Genomic DNA, 25256 nt, shown 5'->3' with positions numbered 1-25256 from the left:
TAGCTTTTTTATCAATAATTTTCTTTATTTTAATTTTTTATTTATTCAATTAAAAAATTAAATAAAAAGCTGTTGAGTTTACTGTTCATTGGCAACTTTAACGACTATCCAGCTAAATGCATTAATACCAAAACTTTTTTTATATTGTTAAATTAAGATTTAAAGAAACTGATTTATTAACGCTCAATTTCAGTCGTTTTGCTGATTTATTTTTCATTGCTAAGTTTGTCACCAGATTTGAGAAAAATAAATCAATGTGTAAAAGTAAATCACATGTAAATGTAAAAAAATATAAATTTTATAATTAAAACTATGCAGTAACATACAGGTAAAATATGAACAGACTGACCCATAAAATGTGAGTCAAATTTTTTATTCTACTGAATAACTTCTAGGCTTTGGCCATTCTTTAATCACTTACATCTGTATTATGCACAGCAATAGTCAATCTTCTGATTACAAAATCAACTACATTTGATTGTTTCACGCACGAAAAACTTTTAAATTACATCTAATTCGCAATCATCAATTACAAACAAAATGTCTTTAAAAAAAACAGTCCTACGCACAGGTTCAAGCTTACAGGAAGAAAAAAAAACTTGCACTAATTGCCTCTGGTAAATACTTTCTGAGAAATAAAAATGTATTTATCCAATGTTGATTATTTATTTTCACAAAATTTTGTTTCAACAATTTGTAATGATTTTACAATACTAGTGCATATTGTTGTTTTAAGTATTTAATGTCTGTGTTGAACTGCAATTATGTATAGTAAAACTTTAAATTATTTTGTACTTATTTCAGTTATTATTTCCTTTATTAATCTGAGAAAAGGGTTAAATGAAAACATTGTTTGCTGGAATAGTGTACTCTAATGCATATGACATTGTATCAAGCAACAGGCTTAATTTTCCATCTTATATCTGGTATCTCTTTAAATATGAGATTGTTATAAGTAGTTCATATTGTATATCATTTTAAAACTTTGAATATTTATCTAGATTTCGGTTGACATTTTTGTTGAGGCTAAGACAGTGATAGATAAAGATAATGTTAAATGTTTCTCAACAGCATGGCAGGGAGCTGATATGACATGAGCGTACAAAATTTGACTGGATGAAATTATATTAAACTGGAATTATATTAAAAAAAGAAATTTTTCTATTTCGAAAGAAATTGGAGGCTCCAATTTTCCTTAGGGCTCCAATAATTTGAAAATGGTTGGTAACTAGCAAAAATTTCTGGTAGTCAGTAAAAGTATTTGCACGATTCCCCTTTTCTGTTCATAGCTTCTTTTTTTTTTCGGACTTGAAATTTAGTTTTATTATAAAATTTGTGCTGCAATAAAATTTTGCTAAATAATAATAAATGGATGGAAGGAGGCAAGAGGACTGGCACGAGACATGGGTGCCTGGGTGTGCCAGCTGGTGTGAGGTAGATAGATGAGAAGAGAAAAAAATACATCAATTGGGGTTTTCATTCTTTTTTAACGTTAGATTATTAACACAAAGAAATTTTAAATCACACTTTTGAGTGATCATGTTTTAATGGGCTCAGCTTTATGCCAATTTCATCCTAAATCCATATTGCTACAAATTTTTACACTGTTTGTAAAGTCCTGATATTTTTAATACAGTAATATTAAGCCAGTTAAATTTTGTATCCTACGTTTAAGTAACTATTTGTCACATACACTCAATTTATGCTTATTAAATCAAGAATTTGTTTGGTATTTTAAATAGTTTTGTAGCAGTTGAACCCGGATTTCGACATAATCTTTAAAATTCTGTTATACAAAGGCATCATGACATGAATCTTGAATTGCGCATTTGATTCACCATCTTTTGATTCACAACGACTTTCCAGGTTTTGTTGGTTATTTATAACCAACAGCCGAATAATCTTTAAAACGAAGCATGTAATAAAAGATTAATATTTAAATAGAAATTTTTCCACCAATCATTCATTAATTTGGTTGCATGTGTTTTTGTTTCTTACCAAATTGAACTTGAATTTGACTGGTATCTAAATCAATTCTATTATTTTTTCCCTCTATATTTAGCCTCTAACATTTGTAGATAGAATTTAGTTTTTAATTGAACCTAGTTTGTTTGTTTTAAACCTGTTTTCTAACAGAGTTTCAGTAAGGAAGAAAATTTTTCTCTAACATAACATTTTCTTATTTTTTTAAAAAAAATATTGGTATACAGGAATGCAATATTTTAGCCTTTAAATGGATTTCCATCATTTTAGGAATGAGTGGAATGGAATTAGATAGAAATTGATAAATAATAATAAAATTATAACTCAATTTGATATTTTTACTGAATGTTCATAATGCGTATTACCAAAGTTTTAAAGCTTTAGAAAAAATATTTTTTTTGTTAGCTAGGTAATCCCTTTAATAAACTATTTTTTTCTAAAAATTATTAGTCAAGTAAGTAATTTAAGAATAAAATAAGTAAAAAAAAAATTAAATCTGTAAGAAACTGTTCACATCTTTAAAACAAAGGANTGGTATACAGGAATGCAATATTTTAGCCTTTAAATGGATTTCCATCATTTTAGGAATGAGTGGAATGGAATTAGATAGAAATTGATAAATAATAATAAAATTATAACTCAATTTGATATTTTTACTGAACGTTCATAATGCGTATTACCAAAGTTTTAAAGCTTTAGAAAAAATATTTTTTTAGTTAGCTAGGTAATCCCTTTAATAAACTATTTTTTTCTGAAAATTATTAGTCAAGTAAGTAATTTAAGAATAAAATAAGTAAAAAAAAATTTAAATCTGTAAGAAACTGTTCACATCTTTAAAACAAAGGAAACACTTTCTGCTTTTCCCTTTCAGAAAATATGCATATTTAACAAATAATACATGAGCAGCTGTTAATTTCTCCCCATTATTACAACAATTAATTAAACGTTTCTCTATTTTTATTTCATACTTTAAGGTCCACTTAAAATATGACTACTCTAGCTTGTATGAAAGTTATTGCAATTTTGATTAATAATGATATTGCTACAAATTCTGCTTTCTAGCTGCACAAAGCGATTGAAACTACCATTATCAACTACCATTATCATTATACGTAGAGCTCCAGTAGATATTTTTGTGCTTTAGCTAGTTGAAATGTCATCATAAGATTTCGCCCTGACGCAGACAGAAATGAATTAATAAAAGCCTACGGAAAGCAAGTGTAATTTAAATACAGTAAAGCAATGAGTTCTGAAAATGTGTTCAGCTTTTAAGTAAATTGTAATTGCTTACTAAATCTTGATTTTTTTTTTTTTTTTTACTTCTGCAAATGATTACTGTTTTATTTTTGAAAAAAATAACGAATTTATGAATAAGAATTATTTTTAAAGTTGTTAAAAATCCATCTCTGATTGCTGTTGTTATTAGAATTCTGCACTATTAATTTCAGCCTGTTAGTTTTATTTATACACAGTCACTAATGAAAGTGTGGTGGTTAGAATTCCAGTAAACAGAAATATAATTGACAATGTATTTTTTGTCTACATTCACACTGCTTTTTTTTAAATTTTTTTTATTTGATTTAGGTTTATAACAAACCATCCTGTTCTTTGAGTTGGCTGGAGCGACATATTCTGCAACACGGTGGGAACAAGCCTTTTAAGTGTATAGTCGACAACTGTAACCAGTACTTCCCTACCCAAGCAGCATTACAACGACATGTAAACTCCCATTTTGACAACAGTGGCCACAGCAATGGATCTCGTAATGGAAGATGTCGAGATGAAATGGGATTCAAGAGCTTTAAAAGAAAAAAACACCTCAAGTACAAACGGAAACATGTTAACGGTATAAAATTTTCTTCGTTTCTTTTAAACCTTGATGTTTACCTTGCACATTTTAAATGTTTATTCTCATGTGTACTTTTACTGCCAAAATTTTGTCGTTTCAATATAGTGGTCTCTCGTTGATTCTTGTCGATTTAAGATGAATCTACTCTGTGATTAATGAGAACATTTTGGGGATTTCTAACATCTTCTGATGGTAATTAATAATAAGAAAATACTTAATGAGTACTACTTATTAGATGATGCAGATTTGTTTCTTGTATTTTCTTATTTTTTGAGTGCAGTGAATAAATTTTTGTTTTTCATTTCATTTCATCAAACAGTTTTTTTATCTTTTTGACTTTTAAAGTGGCAATAATAAATATTATCAAAATTAATTTTTTATTCTATTAGCTATACAGCAAAATTCAGGGTTGCCACCAGCCATGAGGGGACTAAATGTAACAAGTGGGAATTAAAAAATTGTTTGCAGTCTACTGATCGCCATTTTTTTCATTGAAATTACACCTTAACCATATATATTTTTTAATAAATATGGAATTGTATATTTATCAAAATAAACATTATCTAATTTGGACTGAGATTAATATACCATTAAGGAGGGTTATCCTTTAACAGTCTTGTTACAAGAGACCATTGTATATGATGATAATATTTTGATTGAATTTCAGCCGTTGATTTTATGTTTATAAATGTGCTAAAATTCTTAGAACTAATGGAACAAAACTTTGTTAAGTGGTGTTAGAATACAGTGTGACAAATATTTCTTTTGTGTCAATTATTCTGGGAATAAAATAGGGTAAAAAGGATGACATTGTTTTCAAGTTATTGTAAATGCTCGAAATAATTCTTAATTTTTCAATATCTGTTTTAAGTTTTCTTAAGTAATTTGTTTGACAAGGGTACAGAATCTCAATTACACTGTGTTTTATTTGTTTTTCATATTTATTAAAAAACCTCATTTTAGTGAAAACTAAAGGTGCATGAAAGCCTTGTATAGTTCATGTACCGTTAAAAAAATTGTTAATAAGAGATTTATTCATCCCATACAGAATAGGATTAAATAAAATCGTATTGTATTTTGAAAACAATAGAGTATTTAAAAATTCTCTTTTGATTTGACTTTCTTTTTTCGCAAGTTCTTTTTTGACTTGATGAAAATTAGTAATATATAAAATCTGTGTTTGGATGGATTAAAGAAATAAATAAAATCGTAACATATTTAGTTTTTTAATCCACTTGTATGATTCCTTTCAAAATCAATGGTTTTTCTAAATTTTTTATTATTAGATTTCACACCAGCATTGAGAGTTAAGTCATCCAAAAGGAATACCTAAGATTCCATTTATTGGTCTAAAAATATATCATAGTAGTTAAATGTAAAAAAGTTTTAGCTATACCAGTATGCAAGTATTGGGTGCATATTAGTTGTAAATATTTCTACAAAGAAAAAGCTATTGTCTCAATTTTGAAATATTCTAAATGCTAAACGGTTTTTAAAATCTTAATTATTTTGTGTTATATCTCATTATTCTAATATCATGCAGTTAAGTAATCACTTTTTCACATGTTTGATTCATGAGGATTTCTTTTTAAATTCCAATTTGTTTTTTTTTTTAATTTTAATTTTTTTAATTTTTTTTTTATATAATCGTGTTTCTGGCACGCATTGCTTTATATTTCTATGTGGCTTTGAAATCCTGATATTTTTAATAGGATATTATTTTGGCTCACTTGATTCATGAGGATTCTAGTGTTGATTCATGCGATCTTGTCATTAACATTTTTGGCTATGGATCTCCATGTGGTTTTTTAAATATAGATTTTTTAATATTGTATTTTTTTAAATGTTGTATGTTATTGGCAAATCATGAATTGTAATCACTTTTCATCATTTGAGTAATCACTTTTTGATGTGAACACTTTTCAACGATTTAATTGTAAATCCACATGGTTTTGCTGATCTCTTTAGGCCATTGTTGCTACTAATTTCTGCATGATTTTTAAAATCTAAATTTTTTTTTTTTTAACATGATAATATAAATAGTGGCATACAGGAATATTTCAATCGGCAAATTTGTTGTCATATTGACATGAATCCTAATTGTAACTTATTTTTCCCAACTGATTGCTCTTTTACATTAACTACATTCTTTATCTTACTTAATTTGGACCTATTCTACCACTTCTTTAAGTTTACACCAATAGTTTTGAGTCAGTGTATATGTTGTCCATTGGATTAAATAACAGGAGCATTAGTTATAAATTATTAACTTATAATGTTATATAACTTATAGTGTTAGCTTATAAATTGTGTAATATTAAATCTTTACGCTTCAAGTTTATCACTGAATGTTAGTAGTGTGTCTCTTTTCTAAAACCTGTGTTTTATATACAATAAGATAGAGGAGTACTACAGATTTTTCTTATCAGATTTATTGCTATACGTAATTGATAAATCGTAGCTAAGTTTTGTATTTTTTATTCATAAATAAAAATGTTATAAAACATTTTTTTATATATTTAAATATATTTTATATTATTTTTTTTATATATATTTTTTAAGTTGTAAGCTGTATTTTTAAATAATTCTAATGTGCTCCTATTATTTTATCTGTCCAATTTGCATACCTTTTTATTAGAAATAATTAGAAATATTTTGTGATATGCATTTTTTTTATACATAGTATATTTATTTTGTCTAGTTTTTTTAATTGTTGTATATTTAGGTTAATTTTTAACTGTACAGACTTAAGTAACTTTACATGTAAATGATATATAATTTTCATTAGTTTAATTGCTGGTTTTGTATAATACTTGTTAATTGTTTAAATAAAATTTGAACATAAAAGTGTTAGGCAGTTAAATTAGTTACTCTTTTAGAACCTATTTATATATTTGTTTAGTTAATATATATATTGTTTTTTACTTTTAAACTAATGTTATCATTTAATTATCATAGTAACTTTTTATTATTTGTATTGCTTGTAAACTATTTTACCATTGTTATCGTGTGTTATTTACTATTTTAATGATTTTTAGGGAAGACTTAAGGTAATCTTTGTTTATTGCATTAGAATTTTATTGCTGATTACAGTAATTTTTATCTGCACCATTCTTTAAAAATGTAGACAAAATTAATTTTTATATAGCTAGTTAAGTGTCTGTTTGTCTTTTTGCAAGACACTAATGTTCAAAAAACTAAATGTCAGTAAAAAATAGTACCAAATTAAGTATGGTAGTTAAAATATCTCCCTTGTTTCAAATATATTGGCCCCCTTTGTAATGCATTACTATAATCTAATGTGATTTTAATATATAATTTAAACAAGATGTAATTTAGTATTTTTCAAATAATAAAACACCAAATTTAACATATTCTTATGCTGAATTTCATTGTTCTATAACTGATTCACTTAGAAGTAAAATTAGAAGGATATGCTAGTATATAATATATTTTATTAAAATAATTTGTTTATATGGTTAGATTCAAATTTCATTTGTAAAATTTGGTTCATAAAAAATAGTTTTTTTAATATTTATGATGTAAAACTAGCTGTAATTAAAGTTAATTATTTATATTATATTTTTAATAATAATATTATTACTTATGATAAATAGTAGGCATTTGCTTTAAAAGATGTAAGAAAAAAATGGATTTTTTTCTTTGCTCTTGCTTAATATGTTGCTTAGAGCTAGCTTTGGTTGCAGTTAAAAAAAGAGAGAGAGAGAAAAAGATCGAGGTGATGCTTGTGCTCCGTATAACATTATAATACTGTTATGGGTTGTTCAAATGTGTTTCTTTCTTCTAGCTTTCCTATTGGTCATTTCTTATTTGATGGATTCGGAATTTTGCTTACTATAAAATCTATAAGTGACAACCGTGGAAACATCAGGGGAACATTCTTTCGTGAAACGTTCAAAATTTCTCTTAACTTTCTTACTTAGAAATTTCTAAAAAAATGTTTTTGATATAAATGCATTGCTGGAAAAATAATGTAGATTCGCAACTTTGTCATTTCATTAATAATCTTAACAAACTGAGCATACATCAACATTTATGAAACTCTATTAAACAATTAAAACAACTTTGATGGCATTGATATTACACAATATTAGAGTGGGAGGGTGAATAGCACTCAATTTATTATAGTTTTTATTAAATCTTCATATTTGTAATTTGGATTGAAAATTTCAGTTTATTTGATCCTTTAATAATAAAATAAATTTTTTAAGGGATTTAATTTATGTTGATTCTGAAGTTCTTTATTAAGATATTCAGTTTCATGTGATTTATTGTTAAATTAATCAAAAAATTACTATTCCCTTTTTTTTTTTAAAGATTAATCATGTGTGTTTGTTTTTGCATTATTTTTTCTCCGTGTAATATAAATGTATTTCTGTTCTAATTATGAAACAGTTTTCATAGATGTAAATTTATGCTTAGTTTAATTATGTATAAAATAAAATGATTAAGTTAAGAATTTGTGTGTTTAACCAGCAGTGCAACAAATGTTGTATTTCATTAAATCGTTTCTCTTTTACTAAAATTTAATTTATTTTTAAATCATTATTATATCAAGAAAAAAGAAGAAAAAAAACAAAATTAAATCAGATTGCATCTAAGTAAAAGAGTGTTTGTTAGTTTTAACTTAAACATTTTTATATTTATTTAAAAGATATTTTTATTTTGGCATTTGCTTTTATTAAAGTTTAAAAAAAAAAGTAGAAATACTGTTGAAAAATTTAGATAAATTTTTTGAAATTTATTAATAAGATTAATGCTATAATGACACGATTTATGAAAGATAAGTGATTAAAAGACTATTTTTTAAAAAAAGATTTATGTTAAGCAGTTCGACAACCTCAAATATAACATTCCATGATATAAAATTTTTTGAAAATGTAAATAATTATATATTTTAAGAATTATTTTTGTATAGATACAGTTGAATCACACATATTTGATTTTAAGTCAAACATTTTCTGATTTAGAAATCTTTTCCATTTAAGCAATAAAGACTTCAATTATGAGCTTCCACTGTATCTATTGTTCACAAATTTAGTTCAATGAAAAAAAGTGTGGTCATACTAAGTTCATTAACAATGTATGATTTTTCACTATTCCAAGTAGTTATTTATTTTATTAGTTATTTTTTACAATTCCTTCCTTGCTTTGACCTAATTTCGTATGTTCAATAACTACACTAAAATTTCCCCGGTTTATAATGTATTTGAACCATCTCCAAAATAGTTTTGTATTAACCACTCTTCTATAAAGAGTGCTTTACGTGATTTATTACTTTTATGATTATTTTATATAATATTTTTATTATTTTAGTCATAGAAATTGAAAATATTACCACTCAGTGGAGTTTATTTTTTAAGTAAAGAATTTTTCTTTATGAAAACAAAATTTTGCCAACACCACAAATTTGTTCACAAACTTATATTTGACCACCTTTTTTTATGAATGTTGTATGGCATTTAATTAATCGCAGAATAACTCATATTTCAGCTAAAACCGAAGATTTTTTTGATGCTAACATCATGGAGCAAATCAGGTACAAGCTAATAGACATTCATTCTGATCAACTTTCACCAAGTACAAATGATCTTAGAACCGCAACTTTTTATAGCAAGGTAATGCCAATAAATTTTTATTTCTCAATTTTAACTTTTACAGTATAATGAAGAGTTTATGCCTTTCAGAAGTAACTTAAACCAAGAACACTTTGTATTTTTCGATAAAGTGTAAAGTTTAGATAAATCCAACCTTAAAACCATAAAGTGATTGTTTGGCAACCTTTTATCATGTTGAATGCCATAGGGATCACCGGTGACTGGCACTGAGTTTGTTCGTCACGCCACGGGGCACACCGGTGACCGGCGAAGCCAAGATTATTAGAAACACATAATTTGAGTAAATTTTTAATGCCTTTAATTTTTTTTTAATATTACTATCGTTACTAAAATGGTTTGAAGAAAGTAATGCAATACATATTGAGAAAATCATTTTGACCAGACCGGCGAGCCATGTAAAATTAGTGTGGCATTCAACGTGTTAACCTAAATTGTGCAAAGAGAATATCATATTATGAGAAAGATTTATTGATGTAGGAATTATTCATTACTTGAGATATTGGTACATTTCTTGCATTAATGAAAATAATTTATTACAAAACAGGTTCTTATTTAACCTCAGCAATGTTTTGATTTTTGAAAAATGCAGTAAAATCTAATAGTTGTGAAAATTATATTGACTTCAAATAAGTCATTTAGATACATTAGAACAGTATTGTTCCCTACTACATAGTGTAGTTACCGAAAGGACTTTTTAAAATTAGCTAAAGAAAACAATTTTTTTTTCACGAGGTAAGCTTTTTTGAAGGCACTCACTTATTTGATATGTGAGTGCCTTCACATCAGATGTAATGTTACTGCTGATCTACATTTCTTAATTTTTTATTTTTCACAAATAAATTTTAAAAAATGCATCCCCCTTTTTTTCTTCTTAAGTATGCATGCTTATGCAAAGTTTTAATTTAAATATGTTTAATGAAAAATATTGTAGGCAGGGATCCTACAAAGTTTAAGAACCCTTTACAAAACTCCAAACCTCGAAAAATGATCTTCTAAAAAAAAATCCAACTTGAGGCTTTTTACAAAAATTTAATTGAATGAACCTTTCACAAAGTTCTAAACTTCAAAAATGACCTTTTCATAAAATAAATAAGTAAAAAAATATATATATATATATTTTTTTTTACACACTAGAAAATATCAATGAATGTGTTAAAAATTGACCAAGCCATGTTTATGGGGTCAGAATTATGTAACAAAGAAGAATGAGATGTAATGTTTCTGACAACCAGCAATTGACAAATTGTTTTGTTTAAAATTTTTAGTATTTAAAAGTTCATATAGTCTTTTATAAATTTGGCCTTAGTTTTTGACAAAAATAATTTTCTCTAAATTCGAAACTTTTTTCCTCAAAGTTTCTATTTCATTTCTTGCAGCTATTTCTGATTATACAATGATTTTTATTTTTAAACATGATGTTGAAAAATAAAATTTTTTGTATGATTAGAAAGAGCTCTAATAAATTTATTACTTAATTGTATAAAATTTGAGCTACCTTTAACTTTTAAAATTTTTAAAAATGGCTTTAATTTCATAAACTGAATTAGCACATTGTTGGGAGACATATTACAAAAATAACTGTAAAATAATGAATGTCACAGCGTAAATCTTTTGCCTCTCAAAAGCTACATTGCAAAATATAAATCACATTATGATTTAAGAAGCGCAAATTATTAGTATTATTTCAGTTCATAAAAAATTGTGATAATGATTTTCAAAATGAAATTTTTTTAAATAATTTAGTTGAAAATTCCACATGCTCTTTTCTTTACATGGTTTGAACCTCATAAATTTCTCTCTATTAAATATTTTAATTCCCTTGTTACTAATTTGTGTTGACACAAAAGTTGTATTAAAGGTATGTTACTTAGACTACATAATCAATAAGTACTATAGTGCTCAATCATTGCCCTGCATAATTTAAATTAATAAAGCCTCTTAGAGTTTCACACTGATTATTTTAATAATATCTCTTATTTACATATTTAAATGCTAATATCCTTTTTTACTTAACTTTTTTATGGATATTTTTCTTAGAACTTTATTTAGTTAGAAATTCAAGTTCAAGAAATCTTTGCGTTTCTTTGATGACAGGCCACTGAAGAATTGAAGGTAAAAAAGAAGTGTTACATGTTGTGCGTCAGCTGCAATTCAGTAAAATGTTTTCTTCTTTTGTGGTACAGCATTTATGGTTATAGATAGAAAGGATTAGAGCATTCACAAATTGAATTTGCTGAAATTGCTTCGTTTGAATTTAGAAAATGAAATGCACCTCAAGTTTTAGAAGAAAAAAAACTCTGTTAAGACCCCAGAAGCAGATTTATTTCATATGTTCTACAATAAGACTTTTAATAATTATAAATGTCATGCAGGTATCATCAAAGATAAATAACTCAATTTTAATTTATATCCGGATGGGAACATAAGTACTTCTGAAATGATATGGATGTGAATAGTTTTTCCCAAACGTAAACTGACAAAAACAATACATAATTTTGAGCACTTCCTGCTTTGGGAGCTAAGACTAAAACTTAATTTAACAGAATAATGAAAAATTTTCATAATAGAAATATTTCATTACAACCTTTATGGCAGGGATGGCGAACCAATGGCACGCGTGCCATTTATGGCACGCCACATAATATTTTGGGCATGCCACCGATCACGAAGTTCACTGTGAAGCAATTTACCAATTAAATTAAAATTCACAAAAACAAACATAAAAAAATAAACAATTATTAACAAAAAATTACGAATTAATGCCAAAAAACAATTAATTAACATAAAAAACAAGCTAACAATAAATAACTATCAAAAAAAAAATCAACAGACCTGCTTAAAATAACATCTTACAAACTAATATAAGTTATTTGTCATCTAATCTGCAACAACAGAGGTCACACTGATGTTACTTTAAGTTGAATTACGCGCCGTCAAACAATTTTGACTTCGTGATTATTGGGAAAATAATAACACTAAATACTATCAACTCTAAACTCTTCATTTACTATGAAAAAGAATACATTTAGCAATGTCTCAGTTATACGCGTCTATGACCAAATTAAACAATTTTTTAGAAAAAATGGAACGTTGGTGTATAAAGATTCGCCACCCCTGCTCTATGGTAAAAAAAAAATTTTTGTAATTTTTAATTTGTGAATTAAATTCTATTTATTTTACTGAATAAAGATCTATAAAAATTTCTAACAAACTTAGGATAAAGCATCAGTGCTAAAAAAGATAAATTATGCAGCTATTTCTTAGGCTCTAAGAATGAACATTTAGCTTAAACCTCAACTTTGATAACATTTAGTGAATAAAAAAAATAATGAGAAATTAAAGATTTATTGAGTTTATTTATATATTTATTTTTTCTTAAAATAATTGCTGATTACCAATCTGAAAACAGTTACATTTGGCGATCGAAATGGGCTACGGGTGGCGTAGAGCAGAACTCTCTACCTATGGCGACACTTTGCATGCTTTCACCATTATCACGTGGAGAGTCATAGTTGAAGGAAGTACGTTAGTTTCTGTCTTGATTTTCAAATAGATTAAAATCTTTTAAGTTAAGAAACTGTATGGAACTAAAAACTACATTAAACATATTTCTAAAAGAAAGCGTCATGGAAATTTTAAAAAATATTTTTAGCAATTAAATATGAAAAATATTAAGAAAAGGAAAAATATTGTAGTACATTCCTATACAACTGAAATGAGGAGGAGAGGGAAGGGCCAAATGCATGGAACCAGTCTTCTCCCTAGAAGGCGTATTCGACCATTGTGATCACCTATAAAAAAAATTAGGGGCTGCAAAAGGTTAAAAACTAAGAACTTAGAAAATTATTATGGTGCATATTTAAGCATAAACTAATGTACTTGAAATAATAAATTCAATTTTTTTTTACTGGCTCTACAATTTCATGATTTATATTGACATAGGTGCCAGTTCATAAAAATTATTAAATTTTCAAAACTATTGTGAACATAACTTTGTGTACATCAATGGCCAATCATGCAAATATTGCAAGTACAAAAATTACAAAAATGTTTTAGTTTAAAAATCTTTTTCACTCATGTAATATAATTTTTTTGCATACTTCTAAGGAAATAGATTCTCACCACGTTTTGAGAGTGTAGGATTGAGCATAAGTGGCATTTTTAGATATGGATTGGCATCTATGTTAATTATTGCAAAAAGTTCTTTTTTATCTAGATTAAATTTGTAAATAATATTTTCTTTCTTAATTTTTTCATGCATCTAATGTACTTCTGAATTATTTTTAGGGCTCTTTTCTTCAGAAGAAAAGATAAACTCTAAACTCTCTCTATTCTGGAGAATTTACACCTAACACACTCGAAACGAATATTTAGTTGTCTTCTTTCATGTTATAGATTAACTTGCATGATTTGTATTTCTAAATAAAAGCTGCAATGGTATGCTCATACTCCTATCATTCTTTGTACCAAGTGCACAGAAATGTTGCACTGAAAAATATTAAGTCTTCTGTTTCTTCTTTTTTTCATATCTCTTTTATTTTATGTATTATTAAGTTTTCTTTCCTTTGTACAGGGTGCGTAGCGTTTTTAAAAAGTGCTTAAAGGTGCTTATTTTCGTTTTTTAAAAGCCCTTAAAGGTGCTTTTTTTCATTGGGTGTTTTTAAAAAGTGCTTAATTTTCCCTTTTTCAGTATGAGATTTTCCCCTTACCATGTTGATTTTCGCTTCGAATTATGCAAAAAGACACAGTTCATTTGTTCTATTCAACGTTTTCACAATTAATTCAACCCCAATGCATTTCGTTGTATTGTCAGTCCGTAGCGTATGAATACATCATTCATTTTACATGATTCAAAATTTCAAAAACAATGCCAAAAGTTTTTTTTTTTTTACGTGACAGTTAAAACAAGACAAAACCGTCAATTGTCAAAAACTTTCCAACCCTGCCTAATCATGATATTTTTTTAAAGTGCTTGAAAATATTTTTTGAGTGCTTGAAAAGTGCTTCAAAAGTGCTTATTTTTTTGTTGAATAATTTGGTTACGCACCCTGTTCGTAGTTTTCGAAACAGTCATTTTATTTAAGTTATTTTAATTTAACCTCTTAGATGGTATTGTATTGCATATCATCAAATGATGACATGCAATTTATCAAATTCAATGTTCATATTGGTGTTCACGAAGTTAAGTAGTATGCAGAAAATGCTATTAACTACATAAGATATATCTCAGATACCTTATGTAAATCTATTTTAATAAGTTAATAACAGCTATTTCCCAAATTTAAGAAGAAGAAGAAAAAAAGTGCTAAAGAGGTTAAATTTTATGGATTTTATTTTTCTGCTTCAAAATTTTTATACAATTAAACAGTAATTACAATTATTATATTTTTAGGTCAAAGCAATAAGAACAGAAAAATCTGGAAACATAAAAGTTTTATTACACTGGATACCTGAAAATATGTAAGTATGCTTAAGTTATTATTTTTTTCCCCTTTTCAAAAGGAACTTTTAGTGATTATTTTCATTGTATATTTTTAATCAAGCTAATTAAATGTTTTTTTGTTAATTTTTTATTGAATCACTGTATAAAAGGGCTTCAGTCCTACTTTACCAAAAAAGCTAAAAACTTTTTTTTTGCTTTCATTATTAGTGGGTAAAAATTTATGCTGTAGGTACTTCTTCTAGGCACTTAATCACAGGGTACAACAATATTTAAATTACTTTGCAGAAGAGCTTGTTAAGTAACATTTAAGTGAATTTGTGAAACTTAACTTTAGAGCAGTGTTTGTGATTAAAAGAAAAATAGTAAATAAATGTTAAAAATCTGTTTTATTTTATTTTAGTGTGGTTCTCTTTATTTAAATCAGATACTTTAAAAGTTTAGAAGATACTTCAAAAATTTTAGTTAATTAGTTATAATTTATAAATACTATTGCAATATTGATATTATTAAAAATAAATTATAATATATTTCTAACAATATCACATTAATGATTGTTTTTTATAAATGAATTATCAGTTCAAATGACTGATTCAAATTTATTGAATAAAAAGAGAGGGATTATTTGAAGGAAAAAAATAAGGCTAAAATAAACATGTTTAATCATTTCGAATTCAGATATATATATATTTTTTTATAAGATTGAGGTGACAAAATTAATTGTGTTACCTAATACTTTACTTTAACTGCAGGTTGACTAATATTCTGTATAGATTTACTTCATTTATTCATTTTTTTTATTTTAAAAAATTACTCCATTAAAAAGAATCTGAATTAGTCTTTAAATATCTTGTTTATGTCCTAATTAGAATACTTAAAGATAAACTTTTAGATTCAGAAATACTGTAACTATTTTGTAATAAAATGTGGTCTTGATCATGTTTTAAAATTAAAAATTGATAGGATTGTCTTTAACTTTGTTCCCAGTGAAGTTGGTTTAAACTGAGGTAACTTTGAACCAAACAGTTTTTAAATTAACCAATCCTGGTTTTTGTAAGATTTTTTTTTTTAATAATTTAATTTTCTATTTAGAAAAAAGTTAAAAATTAAATCGATAGTTATAATTTGCATGTTTTGATAATTTTTAAAATTCGTTAAATATTGTAATTGTGTGAGTTAAGATCAAAGTTTCTCTTAATGTTTTTTCCATCTTGGTAAATAGATTCATGCGAAAATCAAAAAATTAAATAGGAATGAGGTGTTATACTAATTTTTATATTTTATTTATTTTTTATTTTTAGAATTTTTTTCCTTATCAGCATTATTAAATTTTACTGCAAGCATGCAGTATGTTATGATTCTAATAGTTTCTAAGGACAACATTTATATAAAAAAGAATTTTAACAAAATAATATTCAAAATTCACATACAATATGAAGAAAGTATGTTTTATTTTACTTAATGCTGTTGCATTAAAGCATATTGTTTTGTTTAAAGATTTTTTCGTTAGAATAAATTACCAGAAAGAGTGTTTTATTCTTTATTTATTTATGAATCATTAGTATACTACTAAAACACTTTTTACTATTTTATACGTAGATATGTATGCAGCCAATTTGACATTTTTCGTCCTTTTTATATTTTTATTTTATTCAAAAAATTTTTTTAATTGGAAAAAAAGATATTGTCTTAAATTTATCTTGCTCCTTTTCATTAAAATTTGTATGAGAAAAAGCAAACAAGAAATATTTATTTCATTAAGTAAATTTATATCTATGTTCTAAAATGTATATAGATAATTAATGTCATTAAATAATAATGCAGTATGACATTTATATGTTATTTTCACAAGCAAAGGGAGACTCAATCTTTTACATACATTACTAATACAGTCGAACTCGTTTATAACGAGCTCGGATTTACCGAGGGAAACGAGAATATTTGNTTATTTTCACAAGCAAAGGGAAACTCAATCTTTTACATACATTACCAATACAACATTTAGATAATAAAAATCCATTATGTTAAATAGAATTGTAAAGTAATGAATACGCAATTTCAAAATCTTCATTTATTCTTTTTTATAGTGTTCGCATATTTATGAAATGAAAAAGAATAACACACGAAAACTCTTCCTAAACAAATGTCCAACATGATGTTTTCATTAACAAGAGAAATTTAATTTAGCAAAAGTTTTTAAAAAAAATCATTAAAACCATTCAATCTTTTGATGTTGACACACATTAAGTTCAATACTTCTTGAATTCTCTTTCAATGAAAGAATAGTTAGAAGACTTCTAAATTCTTATCTTCAAGGGTCGTAATCTAAGGTCAAAAAGTATGTGAAATATGGATTATTTTGCATTGATCATAAGAAATGTATATTGCAGTCTCATGCAGAATTTAACATGAAGTCTGGTATGCATTCATAAGATTATACATTCAGAATTTTTATCAAAAATTTGCTTTAAGTTTTTTATTTTAAATTTTTATTCTCTTATTGTGAAATGTTTATATTATCATCAGTTTATATTTGTGTAAAAACATGTCATTGTTGCATCTATCTTGATCTATGATATTTATTGAAAAAAATGGTGGAAACCAGATTATATTTTTGGTGCATTTTTCATCTTTTATTCACCATTAACATATACCCCCACATAAAATAATCAAGTGGATTGAAATTTTGCAAATTGCTTCAGAACCATGTCTGCACCTTTTTTGATTCGTGGGTGGGTGCTGAGATTTGTTGAGAGCAATATGATTGCCCTCTAAATAAATCAGAAGGAATCAAATGCTTTTTCAAGACTTGTTCCGAGTAGTACCCCAAGTTGGTTTTAACTCCTAGATAAAAAGAAGTGGAAGCTTTCCTTTTTGGGAAATAGCACCCCCATACCACCACTTTCAATGCATTTTGTTATCATTTTACTGCCAATTTTTCTTTTGGATTTTCGGCAAGACTTGCTGTACATACTGTTTTGCTGGTTGTGCCTGTCTTGTAGGATAAAAACTTTATCATCAGAAAAGAGACTGTCACAGCCCATGCTGACGTAACATCTTGCAAGATGTTGTGCTAATAATGTCTCGCTCTTTTTAACTCTAGTATGCTTTTATGCATTGATAAGACCTTGAATTCGTTGTTTTTTGTATGGTACAAGTTGTAAATCTTCTTTGAGTTATTTTGTTCATCATTGTTGTGGATATCTTTTTTTAAATACCCCGAACAGAAACATGGGGAAAGATAACGATAATACACCATGGTAATCACTTTCTCTTGTGATCAGAGAGAAATGCTCTTGACATTAAGTAATTTCTAATATTTAAAAAAAACGTTTATCCAGACATCGGATTATTATTATTATTTTTTTTAATAACCATCATTGAACAGCCGACCTAAATTTGAGTTTACAGCTACCAATGTTCAAATCCGTAGCCTTGTAATTTTGAAACCAATCCAGAAGACAAGAGAACTCCTGGATCAATACCTCCAGACGTATTGTTTTGTTATGGGTTCTTGGAGAACTTTGTGATTGCGACAGATTTAATGTGCACCAGTCACCATTTAAAACACTGGGATTCTTCGGCTGGCTGGATTCGAACTCGCATTCTCACGAACAGGAGTCCAACTCCCTACGAACCAGGCTGTCATGGCCCAGACATCGGATTAGTGATAATTGCATAGCATCAGTTTTACCGATGAATCACCCGGTCCTAACACCTTCAGTAGTTTCGTTGCTTGTAGCGTCCTGCACCTCCGATACCCTTTTTAATATTAATATTGTGATTTATCCATATATTTCTTTTACATTTGCCTTTATATATATATATGTTTTGTTCTGTAGTATAATTTTTCTTCCCAGCTTACCAGATTTGTGGGTATCTGAAAAATCTGCCATCAAGTACAAAAGAATTTCCTATGCATCACTGCCACCAGATATCCGCACATCATTAGACTCACTGCCAACTAATGGTGCAACAAGCAATGAACCTCCACGGGTAAAGCACCGCCGAAAGTGATCTTTTTCTCATTTTCTATTCAGCGAGAGAAAAAACATGTTCCTGCAAGTGCCATGCATTGAAAACTTACATTCACTGTGCTTATACAAAAACTATATTTTAGTGTGTTTTTATCCCAAATTAGTAAAATTAAATTTCACACTTTCATCTGATAAGCAATTAAATAAAAGGAAGGCACACAATAATAAGATTGGCTGCTAAGTGAATATTTTTAGGGGAGATAATAATCAGTGCCTTTGTGTCTTTTTCATTGAAAGAATTGTTCTCTCTCCACAAGAAGAAAAAAGATACACATTTGTTATTTTTCATGCTGTGAAGATTTCTTGCATTTAATCTGGTAACAATAATATACATTATTTAAGATTCTGCAGTTGGGTCTTTATAAAACAGTGTGCAATTTTAAAAAATTTAGTTTTCAGCACCAACTCAATGCACTTTTTTTCATATTAACTTTCTCGTTGGGAAATTTTTCTTTAAAACTTTTTAAACTTTTTTTTTTACATATTTTATTTAAAAAGTAAAATATAAAAGTTTGCAAAATCTTTTTGAAAAAGGAAAGTAATAGAAACTAGTAATTATTACTATTTCTTATTTAAATATTTACTATTTTTTAGAATATACAGAGTAGAAGGCAGGCATATTTTTTTTTTTACTAAAATTAATGAAACTAGAACAATTTCTTATGTTCTCTTCTATTTGTTCTTTTCTATTTGTATTCTATATAGTTCTAAATTAATTTATTTTTAATGAAACAAGCAAGTTTTAAATCTCTTAAGCTTATGGCCAAATAGTGTTCAACATCTAAATAATTTTAGAACACATTTAAGAAGTTACTTGTATTTCAAGAATAACTTTTAAGCAGAGCTAAATCTTTTTTAAGGTGAAATGTCACCTGCGAACGACAGAGATTTGGATCTTTATGTGCAACAAAACTAAAGAGGAGGAAATAATTTGTAACAGCAAACAATCCTTTATTATAAAAATATTCCTGACCATTATTTTTAGCTAATACAAAGCAACAAAATATTAGTTTTTAATGCCCATAATTTTACTTTTCTTTCTCATTTTACTTTTTTTGCAAGCATGCTCTAGTATCATTTATTTATTATTATCTTGCTGATTGGGGATAGTTGGGATTACAAAGTCTAGTCATGTAGTATACATATTATAAAAGATTTTTATTATTGTGTGTAAGAAAATGCATGTGTCTTTTATTCACTAAAAATTAATTCAAAGAAATGGTTGTTGATTTCTACTTTTGGTGTATTTCTGTTATTATATGATTTTATTTTTGGATGTGCATTTTTTTCTGGTTTGAAATTGCATGTAAATATGGTTTTGTCTTTCTTTCTTTTTTCTTTCAAGATATTTTTTCACTAGATGAACTATAATGAATGAAGCCCTTATATATATTTTTTTTTTCAAGCGTTATTCTTATATCAAATTTTAAACATATCGATCTTAAATTTCAACTGTAATGAAAAGTTTTTCAGCATTATTTTAATTTTGAAACCTTTATTTTTTGATGTATATATATTTCTCCTGTTAAAAGAATTATAGCATAAAATGTAAATATTATTCCTACAAAGCAGGTTCATGTATCATATTGATTGTTGTTTGAAAAAAAGATTTGAAAATTTTTTGTTAGCTTAATTTTTTAAGTTAATTGTAAATGTGATTTGAAAAAACTACAATTTAGATTAATAACCAGCGTTAATACAAAAACTGTCTTGTTGCTTATACTATCAAAAGTCTATAATTTCTAAGTAATTTTGAAATTATGCAAACTTTTCTGACTGCAGAATCTTTTATTTATTCTTAATAGATTCATAAAATATCTGTGATAAATAGTACAAATATTTTTGCATTTAAAAAAAAAAAGCCAGTTATTTCTTAGATGTTTGAATACGATTGAGAAATTACACTTTTTCATTTGTATCGCTCAGTTTTCCAGCATCACAAATTCTATTAACAATAAATACATTTATTTAAACAGTGTCTATACTAAAATGAAATAAAGTAAAATTGCAATCTTGGTATGTTATATATATTCTGTTTCAATTTTTATTTTATTTTAGTTCATTCTTTTTATTAATGATTAATGTTTTTAAGATAATAACAGTACTGTTCTTTATTGTCATGAAAAAGTTATTTTAACTTGTCAAAGTTAGATCAGTGTTTAGAACAACACTTTTTGAGATAGTTCATATGTTTTATCCAGTTTTTTACTAGGCTATGAAAATATAAATCCTATCTAAAAGTGAGGCATCTAATAGTGTCTGAAAGAAAGGTAGCCAATTTTATTAATCAAAATTTTCTTATAAGTATATTCTTGTTTCAGAAACGCATTTTGCAATAGTGCTTGCGTTAACTAGCTTTCATTTAAATTTTTCGGACTTCATATTTTAGTGTAGTAGATTTATTCTATTGCTAAAAAATTTCTACTTAAAATTTTATTTATTTTTTAAACATAGAAGTAATTATATTGATATACCAAAATATAAAATACTTGCAGAAGTAAATCGAGGAAAAGTACGCCACTGCAAAAGTATGGAGGTTCGTTGTTTAAAAGTCTTTTTTCTCTTTAATAGAATTTAATAAACTATGTTAAGTAAATATGACATATACAATGTTTATTGAAAATTTTGCCGATTTTTTCCTTGGGTGCAGCATTTCTTCTGGAAATTGCTGTACTTCGTAGATCAAATAAATTAGTCCCCTTTCTCATCAAAATTTTATTCGCATGAAATGCGACCCTTGAATAATACTAATTATTTGGTGTTCAATCTCTTGTATAAATATAGAAAATCCCTCTTTTTTTAAGAAAATAAATAAAAAATCAGCACTTATATGCTTTGCCTTAAGAATGTGTATATTAAAAGAGTTGGGCACATTATTTGTCTCATTTTTGGCTCAATTGAGGCATTGATTAAAAATAATTTGAGAATTTTTTGTCTAGTAATTATTTTATTGTGAATTTACCCTTTTCTTAATTCATTCATTATAAATAACTTTGTCATGAATATTAATCTGTTCTCTTTTCTTTTTATCTTTTATTTATTTTTTAATTTTCAAACCTTAAGGAATTAAAATCAGATGATTCACATTTTTCCTTTAATTCTTATTCTAAGTTATTTTCACTATCTTAATTTTTAATTTGAAATTATATTGTAATACTATTTATATAGTAGTATTATAATAATTGAACTATTTAGACTTCATTAATAATTGTAACATTTAAATCTAAGAAATTCTGGCTTACTGTACCCACCGCTTCATTTATATTACATTGTTTTAGTTTTTTTTTAAATGCCTATTAACTAACTATGCATTAATACAGAGTGTTTCAAAACTGATGCAATCTCTATATATATCCCAAAATATAAACCAGTAAAATATATTTAAGTCTTTTTACATTTTAGTTTTTAACAGAGGATCTGCTTTGATTGGTTTAAGGCATGAAATCGTGTAGGAGCGAAGTTCAATTCAAGGTGGCAACTTGAAATCCACTCAATTTCAGATCGATTAGTACCAGCTGGTCTGGGAAGTAAAGGTGGTTGGCGTGCAATGTTGATCACACTGCCCCCGCCATACTATTGGTCTTGAAATTACGGAACCCTAAACCCCCTGACTTACTTGGCCCACAACTGGCTTTTGTGGGGTAGCTTTATTTCATATAGCACAAAATGATTGTGCATTTTGAAGCTATCTTTTAGAAATTACTTATTTCTTATAAACTGTTTTGCATTTTTATACAAGTTCTTGTTTGGTTTAAAACCCGCAAGATCTACGAGGTTTTCTGAAATGTACATATGTGATTTTTAAATTGTAACATAAAAATAGCTTAAAAAAACTTTAAAAAAAGGAAATATCATGAAATGGTGTTAGTTTGGATCCAGTTTGGTATTTGTTTCTAAAAGTATATGGGATTTTACCATTTTTGAAACACCTTGTACGAAGACATCTAATGTTCAAATGTTACAACCTGAAACCTATCAAATCATCTTCATTAATGCCTAGTCTGTGTTCACTCCATAGATTTTCGTTCAAAACCTACAATCATATTATAGTCATTCATTTACTTCTAATAGTAAATTTTAGTGAAAACCAAATGTGTGTTCATTCATAATATATCACCTTTAATTTATTCAAGCCATATCCATACTTTTTCATTCTGTATGAATTTACTTTTTTGTTTTTTGGTGTTTTTAGTTGTGATATTTTATACACTGGAGCCAGAGAGTTAAATTTTTTTCTATATAAATAACAGTATTTAAATATGAATAGTTTATTTAAGTATTTCATGTTGTGGACGTACTCACATGCTTAATAAATGCCTTGTATTATTGAGAATATTTTATGCTTTTTTTTTTTACACAATCTTGAATTTTTTGTGTGTTTAAAACAAATTAAATAGTGATAATAGATTATACAATATAACTTCAAAAATCCATATTACTTAGAGGCTTAAACATTTCATGAAACTCGATTTCATTATAAATCCGTATGGGTTTTTTTTCTCGAGATGAATTAAAATAAAATTGTCTGGATTTTCGTAACATAAACATTAACAAGCTCTTTTATATTGATCTAACATGATAAACATTTTTATGTATGTTTGAAATTAGAGTGAACTTTGGTGGCTATGAAAAAATGAATTAAAATTGCTAAAATACACTACTACATGACTAATACATAGTATATCTGGTGTTGATAAACTCTTACATGTAAGAATTTGTGTCATTTTTACAATTTAAATCCAAACTCAATTATTACTGATAATATGTAAGCAAAATATAGTCAAACCTTGAAAATAAAGTACCAAAATATTCAGGATATCAAAAAATAGCAATATTTTTTAACATTTATTCAAAGCAATAACTGCAGCTGCTTTTAAAATTATATAGCATTATAATTTATTATAATGATTTACTTGCATTTAAAGTAGCAATTCAACTTCAGTAGTAGCTCTTTTATTGTTCATCCTTATAGCAATATAAAAAAGTCATTGTACAAGACAATAATAAATTAATTTCTTATTTTTAACTGTCTGGCTTTAGTAATCCTATTTTTAATAATTAATCATCTTTAATTTTGGCATAATTTATGTGTTCTTATATTTTTAATATAATAAATTTGTATAAAAAGTCATTTTTTGGTTAGAATTTATGAAACTTGTTTTACCTCATGACCATAACCACATATTGTTAAATACCGCATATTGTTTCACACTCACCTCTAGTTACACTGCCAATGTGTTCATTATTGTTAATGGCTTTTGATGTATTAGCAGCCTATGAAATTTCTCTTGTAATGTCACTGCCATATCAATGAATTGTGTTCTCTTTCTGTAAATAATGATTACATTTTTCCAGGTGGATGATTAACTCTAATCATTTTTTTTTCTTTTCTGTTTACAATTGTATATTTAATCCTGTACATAATTTTATTCATCTTTATTTTCTCTAGATTTATTATATTTTTTTATATTTATTTCATTCTATTTAGTATAAAAAAAATCAACCAAATGGGGTAAAAATTATGACTGATGTATCATTATGTAATTAAAAATCGATAATTTTCTAATTTGCTTGGCATGTTGTGCAGAAGCTTTACTTCTGATGAAAGCTTCGTTGCCTGTACTTTGTAAAAACTTTAAAAAATTACTGTAGATTTTTTATTATGTTTCATTTCTGTGTTAAAAATAAAAAAAAGGGAAATCACTTTTAAAATCATAATTTTATTCACATTGAAGAAATCAGATTATTTTTATTTTAAAAAATCAAGAATTGCCTTTACTTGCACCGATTTAGCAAACTCATAATTATACCAATTGCTTTAGCTATTTTATTACTATTAATGATTAAACACAGGGATTGAAAAAATCTTGGGTACTGGGACGTGCCATGGCCCCTAAAGAATACCAGCTTCTGACTACTATTTTAGTATCTTTAAACTAATAAGACCAGATTTCGACTTTTTTATTAACTTGAATAACGCCATCATTTGTATTAGATTCTGTCTTTTGAATTTTAATTTTATTTAAAATGTATGGTAGTTATCAAATTATAAAGTTATTTTTAGGAATCTTAAGAAAAAATGTGCTTTTGGATATCTCACTTAAATAAGAAAACATTTGAAGAATATAAGGATAACGTTAATGAAAAAGTTTCTGTACAGAATGTAACAATGCAGAATAGTGATATTGCACAAGCTATCGTGGATTAATCTTGTGCAAAACATTAACTAGGAAGCATGAAAAAGTGCAGAAATTTCTAGGTTATGGCTGCGTTGGCATCAGAAGTTGTACTTATAATTATTATTATTA

The 25256-nt window shown here is 26.5% G+C and overlaps 1 protein-coding gene across 2 annotated transcripts in view; it reads left to right on the top strand.

Moving 5' to 3' along the window:
* The window catches only part of LOC107442078 (zinc finger protein AEBP2), a 36846-nt gene extending 12186 nt beyond the window's left edge, over positions 1 to 24660 (top strand). For both annotated transcript variants that reach the window (XM_043045388.2, XM_043045389.2), the window contains exons 3-6: positions 3568 to 3829; positions 9347 to 9471; positions 14864 to 14931; positions 18772 to 24660. In XM_043045388.2, the coding sequence (XP_042901322.1) occupies positions 3568 to 3829; positions 9347 to 9471; positions 14864 to 14931; positions 18772 to 18928 (612 nt within the window). In that variant the 3' untranslated portion in view covers positions 18929 to 24660. The remainder of the gene's footprint in view (positions 1 to 3567; positions 3830 to 9346; positions 9472 to 14863; positions 14932 to 18771) is intronic.
* Positions 24661 to 25256: the final 596 nt, after the last annotated feature.

This window comes from Parasteatoda tepidariorum, chromosome 10 (genome assembly GCF_043381705.1).
Source record: "Parasteatoda tepidariorum isolate YZ-2023 chromosome 10, CAS_Ptep_4.0, whole genome shotgun sequence".
In the NCBI taxonomy this organism is placed as follows: Eukaryota; Metazoa; Arthropoda; class Arachnida; order Araneae; family Theridiidae; genus Parasteatoda; species Parasteatoda tepidariorum.
Note: the sequence above shows the minus strand (reverse complement) of the source record. Positions and strands in the feature narration are given on the sequence as shown.